The sequence below is a fragment of the Gekko japonicus genome, unplaced genomic scaffold, assembly GCF_001447785.1.
Source record: "Gekko japonicus isolate JY-2015 unplaced genomic scaffold, Gekko_japonicus_V1.1 scaffold1760, whole genome shotgun sequence".
NCBI classification, from domain to species: domain Eukaryota; kingdom Metazoa; phylum Chordata; class Lepidosauria; order Squamata; family Gekkonidae; genus Gekko; species Gekko japonicus.
The window spans coordinates 103,955-112,269 of record NW_015163655.1 but is presented as its reverse complement, the minus strand read 5'-3'; the positions used below and the strand labels follow the sequence as shown (position 1 = coordinate 112,269).

General features: G+C 38.7%; 1 protein-coding gene across 1 annotated transcript in view; it reads right to left on the bottom strand.

The window, feature by feature from the left end:
* Nucleotides 1-1,414: 1,414 nt before the first annotated feature.
* Nucleotides 1,415-8,315, bottom strand: part of CREBRF (CREB3 regulatory factor) — a 16,761-nt gene continuing 9,860 nt past the window's right edge. The window contains exons 4-8 of the mRNA XM_015407705.1: nucleotides 6,032-6,226; nucleotides 5,285-5,474; nucleotides 4,529-4,602; nucleotides 3,999-4,121; nucleotides 1,415-1,530 (exon numbers count right to left, since the gene is read on the bottom strand). Of these exons, the coding sequence (XP_015263191.1) occupies nucleotides 1,415-1,530; nucleotides 3,999-4,121; nucleotides 4,529-4,602; nucleotides 5,285-5,474; nucleotides 6,032-6,226 (698 nt within the window). The remainder of the gene's footprint in view (nucleotides 1,531-3,998; nucleotides 4,122-4,528; nucleotides 4,603-5,284; nucleotides 5,475-6,031; nucleotides 6,227-8,315) is intronic.

Here is an 8,315-nt window from a genome sequence, read left to right as displayed (position 1 = left end):
TAAAATCTATAAATTCTTTTTTTTTAAGCCTGTGTTGATCCTTGGAAACATCACATGCACAATAATACAACAACTGGAAAAGTGGCAACTAAGGAATTAGGTATTTGTAGCTCTTCTCTCTTTACATATATACACATCACAATAAAAATAATTTTATTTTGGTTGTTTGGAAGTATACTACAAGCTAATTTTTTTTTAAATTCTCAAAGCTGAAATCTATTTTACCAATAGCTTACTAAAATCCAAATATATTAAAATTTTCTACTGTAAGTGCAGAAAATAAAGGATTTACAGACTTCTAGATGGCCAACTTCTCTACTACGAAGCAAACTAGAGGAACAGCAAAATAATAGTTATGTATGAATGCTCCTTCTGTAGATAATTGGACCCAAAGAGAGAGAAATTCACAGTTCAGTAAGATCCCTAACCCTGACCTTTAATTTTTTTTCTTTTTATACATTCAGTACAGTATCATGTAAGCTGTGCAAAACTTTACTTAAACTGGCAGTTTGCCATATCAGTTGCATTTGTCTTTGGTACAAAAATAAACAATCGCATTAATGTGCAAGTATTTGTTTTCTTCCGGCCAAGTACCGAAATTGAATATTCTAGAGCCATCTTTTATACAATACATAGACTCTGTGGCATATCTACATTTTCAACATATTCCTATATACATTCAAAAATTTGTAAGAGCTGGAACAAATACATTAAAACCCATGAGACCATCTATACATCTTGTCCCCCACAAGGGTTTCTCATCATACAAAGTCTTTTACCAGCTTATAGTTACAGTTCTCCCCGCCCACCCGCCCTCCCCCTTAATACAAGGCACAAAGAGTATATATTTTTTTCTTACTTGCACAGACATTTAAATACCGTATCAAGCTCAGAAAATTATATTTTTTATATGGCACACTAGCTTTATTGCCAGGTGTGCTATGTACAAGTTATGGTTGCAAAGAAAACTTACTGTTTAATTTAGAACAAAAGAGCAATAATTCTAAAACAAAACCCTTAATGAGAGTTTAAGTTTTTATTTTAGTTAGAGCATAAACCTATCATAATGTTTGGCATTTTGCTAGAATTTTATTTGCAAAACCATATACTGCTCCTACATAAGTTATATAACCTGGTCCTAGAAAAACTTAATTTTAAAATGAATATGTAGCCACCACATTTATGCCAGAAGCATACTTAAATCTACAAGGTTTATGCTCCAAAATGCTATTAAGCATTTTATATCATGCTTTTACTTATTGTACTACATTGCTCTAAAAAGGAAAAAAATATATTCAACTTAAACTGTGTTTTAAATAATGCTAAACTCACATGCAGACCAGAATTAATTTTACAATGTAGTACATGACACAGGCAGAGTTCTGATGAATGGAAATGGATAAACTAAAGTCTGCTAAACTTTTGATGTAGGTATTCGAAGCCCAATGAGGCCCCCTGTAGGATCTCCTTCTGCTGTTTTCTCTAAAACCTGGTTCACAAATTCAGATGTCTGCCCAGCTACAGGTGGTCCTGAAAGAATGAGCAAAGATGTATCTTTAGAATGTTACTAAAATACTGAGTCCTCTTCCTGTCCTTTCCTGGCAATTTACAATCCCCCCCAGCTCAAGTGGCGGACTTGTTCTCAAGAACAAAAAACTGTTCAATGCTAAACTCTGAGGTATGCCTAATACAATCGTATCCCTGATACTTCATCAAAGCAATGTGAACCATTTCCAGATAGAGACAAGTTGGGCAACCCTTATTATTAATCCAAACCAGCCATTGATAAAGGCAGCCTAACATCTGAATCACCCAGGATGGGCCATCAAGAGGACATTTAAACTCATAATTCATACTTGGTTCTTTGTCAATATGCTAAAACCATCCAAAATCACCCCACCTTAGAATATCAGGTATTTCCCTACTAATCTTCCTGACAGATTTTGACAGCAGTTACCTTCAAACTGCTCAGTCAAATTCAAGCTTCATATCTGGGACCAACCATGGTCCTGGGAAAGCGGATTCCCATGTCTAGCTATAGGACTCTTCCCCATAAAAAGACCATCCCAACTCAGTGGAAAGTGTCCCAGGTTTTCCCAATATCTAAACACGCCTGCAACTGTGTTTGCGGCTTCTTTTTTTCTCCTCTTGCTGGTGTGTGTATGTGATTACTTGGGGAATTAGTTCTCTAGGTGCTTAGTGTAGGTTCTTCACATTTTTACTTCTTTAATTTTGTATACAATAAAGCTATTTGCTTGTGTTTAAAATCACCCTCTTTCTTTATAATTTTATTGTGGGGTATCCCTACCGAGATCCACCCTGGTATACATAGACCAAGGCCCTCCAATATTCCTTTCTGGAAGCCCCTTTAAAGCTAATTTCCCCTTCTCTGTGCCCAGTTTGGGTAACAAGGAGACCACCAAGGATTACCAGGGTTGCTATGAAGAGGCAGGCATAGCAAACCACCTCTGAACATCTCTTGCCTTGAAAACCCCACCAGGGGTCACCATAAGTGACTTGATGGCAAAAAAAGTAATTATTGATGCAATAGGGGCTACAATGCTCATGTAACAATACTCCATTCAGTAATCACAGCCATAATGGATTTTCTTGATTGACAGAAGATTCTCTTTTATTCAGAAATTTCATTCAGCCTACTGAGTCCTGGGACCTGAGTTTCCAGCACAGAGATACTTGCTGAGGAAATTTAACTGGGCAGTACACAGCAAGTTAGTATTGACTGCATATTCCTGCATGAACCCAACTGGAAAGGCCCCTGCTGTGACAAAGGTTTAGTACTAATTTTAGGCTGTATTAATCAAAGCATGGTATCAGATAGTTCACAAGAGGTCAAATCATTTGCAATACTGTGTTTCAGCTGAAAGCCCATTACCCCAGCATCAATCAGGATGTTCTTATCCTTGAGAAAATTTCAGAGCAGAGTTTTGACTGAGAGAAAAGATTAATTCAGGGACACATGCAAAGACGTCAAAGTACTGGAGGGACAAGAAAGATGAATGTGCAGTGAAGACAGGTTGAAAGCTACAAGGCTGAAACAGCTAGATTCAGCAGCAGGAAAAAGTTGCTGACAACAAGAGCCATTCAGCAATGGAATATTTCTCTGTTGAGATGGAGTGGCTGCATAGGCTTCAATTAAGTATATTTTAGGTATCAATATATCCCAAATCAGGAATGTCAGATTAGGGGGTCCTCAACATTTTTGGGCCTGTGGTCACCTTTGGAATTCTGATACAGAGTGGTGAGCAGAACCACAAAAACGGCTGCTGCCAGAGGTGAAGTAAACCACAAAATGTCAGGGAGTGAGTTTATGCATAACTTTAACAGTTTCTCTTTAACATTTCAGGCAGAAGCTCTGCTTAACAGTACACCTTTTAAAATGAATATATATTGTTTAAAAACATTTTCTTGCTTACACACAGTTTATCTGCAGTCATGCAGTGAAGATCCTTGTGCTATGGAGACTGCTGCTGCTAAAGCAATCGCTTTAAAAAAAATCTGAACAGCCAATCAAATCTCCACTTGCCAATCAGAAGCCGTGTTGGGCAAAAGCTGCACCTAGCCCTGCACACTTTCTAAACATACTTGGTGAGCACCAGGGCACTGACTGGTACCATGCTGAGGACCACTGGATTAGATCAATATCTTTCATCTTCAATTTTAGCATTTGCAGACTAAAGGGGACTGTCTAAAATTACAGTACCTGAAGCAACATTGATCTTGAGTTTTATGTAGCTTCAGTGTAAGGGACTGGTGAGAACTGATTTCTCCTGCCGCCTCATCTGCTAAGCAGTTGTGAATCTTGAAGGTACAACAATGAGAGTTCAAGAGACCCACATGGACAAAAGGCTGTGCAATGTGAGAGGCTGCACTGAGGACAGAAAGCGAGTGAAAGCCATCCAATTTCCTTGCTTTCCTCTCACCCATGCATCCTTGTAGGCAGCTGATTCTTTCACCAAGCACATTTGATATTTACTTACCTAAAGTATCTTTAATAAGCACATCAAGTTTCTGTCCCATATTGGTTCCTCGGTCATCTTTAGGACTCTGCACTCTATTCACAATTTCTTGTTTAATTGAATTGATCACAAACAACAAGTTATCTGCAGAAGAGGCAAAGTGACAGCATGAGCCTCCCACACTGCAACCTTTTAAGAAGGAAGAACACATCTCCCTAAGTGTATGCTCTATGCCTAGGATAAAGAGCTATTTATACCCAGCTTTTCTCCCTGATAGGGACCCAAAACAATAATGAAGGTTCTTAAACACTATTCCCTCTTTAAAGTTTTATTTTGACTTATAAGCTCCATAACATTGCTTTACGTACAAAGGAACCTACCAACCATGGATTTAGACTGCTGGTTTGCAAACTTCATATACTCAAGTCATACTTGTCTCATGTAACCCATCAATACAGAATGCTACCAGGCTTTGGGCCCTGATAAACTGACTCAAGCCACCAGTGGCTATTTAAGTTGATGCACGTTATTGTTTTTTAAATACTGCTTACCATATTCCGTGTTGAGACCCCACAATTTCACTTTGTTGGCTTCATACTGGGCCTTCTTTTTTAGTCGGCAAGCCCTGTGAGAATGGAAGGCCGGAAAAAAACAAATAAGCATTGACAAAAATTTACCTAGTCATGACAGAACATGCATGACTCCTGTACACTAGCTGTTGTCACTGCCATGATCAGTGTTCCCTCTAAGCTGAGTTAGTGTGAGCTAGCTCACAGTTTTTTAGCCTCCGGCTCACCCATTTTTGTCTCAGCTCAGGAAGGAGGGCTCCAGAGCAAACTAATTTATGCAGCAGCCAAATGGCTGGCTCACAGCTTTAATGCCACCAGCACACAAAGTAGAATTTTTGCTCACAAGACTCCACAGCTTAGAGGGAACATTGGCCATGATACCACAATTCCTTCACTGAAGGAACTATCCTACTCCTCTCCAGATACTCACCGCAACATTAGTGCTACAGGGTATTACAACTTTCAGAAATTACTAAGCTGTGCTGTTAAAAGATTTCAGCCCATGTCATAGTTGTCAACTTTCTGCAGAATCCAATCAAATTTGTGTCATATTGGCAGGGAAGAAAAGACAGTGTAGCATAATGCATGTTTCCAAGTACAAGTTATCATGTAAACTAGCTGGTGTTGTTTTCTCCTAATCCACCAACTTGAAAACGTTGACTAAGGAAAGAGCGAGCCTTACTTGTATAGCGCATTATTTTAACAGCCAGTGTGTAAAATAAATGCAATAATCATTACCTGGAGGCTAGCTTGTTTTTTTCTTTCCTTGATCTCGGTCTCGCTGTTAAGGGAAGTTCGCTGACTGGAGTCAAGTCACTGATCACTTTATTCAGTTTCCTCAGTTCATTCCCAATTTGTAGCAGTTTCTTAGGATTGGGAGTCAAGTCTTCTACATCAGTCCTTCGTGACTTCTTAACAGCATATTTCCCTACATAAACACAGAAAGAGGTTACCTGAAGCAGGTGTACTGTAAGATCCATTCATATTTTAGGATTAAAGGTAAAGGTTTCCCTTGCTCGAAAGCCAGTTGAATCTGACTCTATGGGGCGGTGCTCATCTCTGTTTCCAAGCCGAAGAGCCCAGCGCTGTCCAAAGACTTCTCCGTGGTCATGTGGCCGGCGTGACAAAATGCCGAGGCGCACAGAATGCTGTTACCTTCCCACCAAAGCAGTACCTATTTATCTACTTGCAATTTCTTGCTTTTGAATTGCTAGGTTGGCAGGAGTTGGGGCTAGAGACGGGAGCGTACTCTGTCACGCGGCACTAGGGTCTCGAACTGCTGAACTACAGACCTTCTGGTCTGCAGCTCAGTGCCTTAACCTCTGAGCTTTACATTAATTTACATTAATTACGAACAATTATCAATGAATCTTCATGAAGTACATTCCTCCATGCCTTCATATCTTGCTAAAGGGAGATCAGGTGGCCATCTTCATTGCTGTGTGACACAAATCGGAAAACAGATGGGTTGGAAATTACATTTACCATGATGTAATCCATTCTTCTGATACATGTTACTTGGTAATGTATCGCGATTCCACTCGGATGGCCTCAGCATTCTCTCCTGCTGTGATGGTGTCAGTTGCTCACTATATTCCCAGAAATATCGTCGTTTGCCTCTTTTTCGACAAGATATTGCAGTCATTTCTTTCAAGTCCTCTACAGAATCATTTTCATATCCTAAAAACATAATAAAGTTGTAGGTTAATCTCTCCCATGGCAAAAGGAACAGAGCTGAGAAGTTCAGAAAAGGGGAAGTGGGAAATCTGGAACTTATCAATCACTCCCAAGAGTAGGGTGGATAACAATCAATGATTAAAAAAATTTTTTAAAGGTTTTTTAAAATTTAAATTGGATTTTTTAATAGAATGCTTTTTGAGGAAAAATCTATCTAAAAGATAGTTTTCTATTTAAGATAAAGTATAGTCCAAAGGTGGAATGTGGATTTTTCCATGAAATGTGGATTATTTTTCCATTATGTATCATGAGGCTGTATATTCATGCAATGTTTAATTTTTTTGGTAAATGAAATCCATTAATTCATTCACAATGTCATGCTCTCCCAGAGATTTCTGTAAGATTATTTTGGGTAATTTTTCTATCTAGAAGATATTATCACAGATGCTTGGTTTAGCAGTTCTCAAAACTGTGAATTTGTTTCTGCAGAGATAACATGCCTCTTCTTCACAACAAAAATGTTATAAAATAAACAGTTGAGAAAAAGGTCTTAATTTCATTGTTCCTCTGCAAATCTATGTACACAGAATCAACCCTTTACCTCTTAAGTGCTAAGTTTCAAGAAGTTCAATTTATAGAAGAGTGTTTGGAGTGGAACAGATCTACACAAGGTGCAAAGTGTGATGAGGAAGGGGCAAGCAGTAAACATGAAAGTGAAACCTTTTGAGAATACCCCAGAAGTCCTGGGATCTTTGTGTGTATAGCCTGAGGTTTACCATATTATTCTCTCCCTGGAGGAGAAAACCTATAATGGCAGCAGGCCATAAAAGAGACCCAGTTTGTGAATATTTTAATGAAGTTCCTCTACCTAAGGGTAAGGCAGGCACACATGCAAAATGCAAACACTTAAGATTATAACAGCAAGAATCTTTATGTAGAAAACCATGATTTAAATCTAGTCTTATTGACTAGTGATTTAAATCTTGATTTAAATGATGATTTAAATCAAATCCACCCTGCCCAAGAGTAAAGGGGCTGGCCAGTTGTAATCACAAAAGCAGCAAAGTTGGGCCACCCACAAACAAAACAGGTTTTACATACTCTGGTGACTCCACAAGCCTGCAGAAAAATATGACTCTAAATTAACCAAAGAAAAGCCCCAGCCTGAGAAAGCAGGAAAAGCTCCAGAAATGTAGAATTCTCAGCATAACAGAGAGTCAGTTAAAAGGGGGAAGAAAGAGAAGCACAGAAGATTTAGATTGTTCAACCTCCTGTGAATTTACAGAATCCTAGCTATCAAATGGGATGTCTAAATTGTTCTAATCCTAAACTTGATTATTTCTGATATACAAATCTTTGTTAAAGTTGACTGCTGACGGAGAGTTGTTATGAAAAAGAGCCTGCCTAGTAAAACATCTGAGCTTAGGCTGGAGTCCTCTTATGACTGGCTTTCAACTCTCCTCCTTTTCCTCAGCTGAAGCTGTAGCCAGCTTAACTGTTAGCTCCTCTCTTTCCTTCCTGACCACTATTATCCTCAGCCTGCAGTTTATCGTGTCTGCTTCAAAAAAAGCAAAACCTCATATGTGGCAGGGCTTGAACTACTCCAAGAGATATGGAGAAAACTGTAAACTGGAGACACAATGCGTTCATAAAATGCATATTCCGTTCATTTAACTGGCATACCATTGTTACTTCTGGATACTCAAATTTGGAAGACTAAGGTGTCAGTTAAATTACTTTCTCAGAAGCACTTTAAACACTGCTCTGTCTAGGTTCATTGAAGAAACTGCACTAATGGCTTCACACAGGAGATGCAACATGCCTTTTGTATAAAAGCCTGGCATGCTAATGCAAAATATATTCAAATTAAATAATTACTTTTAGCTAGAGAATGACAGCTCATGAGAGTGTTATTGTGGTTTACACCCATCATAAAATGGAAGGAGAATCAAACACTGTTTATGTGGGACAAGCTAATTTATTTTAAGGCTCAGGAAGAAGCAATGGCTTTCAACCATCACAGTAAAAGGCAGTGCTGAGTTATCTTCTGTGATTTCACTGCTTCACCCTTCAGTAGGATGGTTTCGGTCAC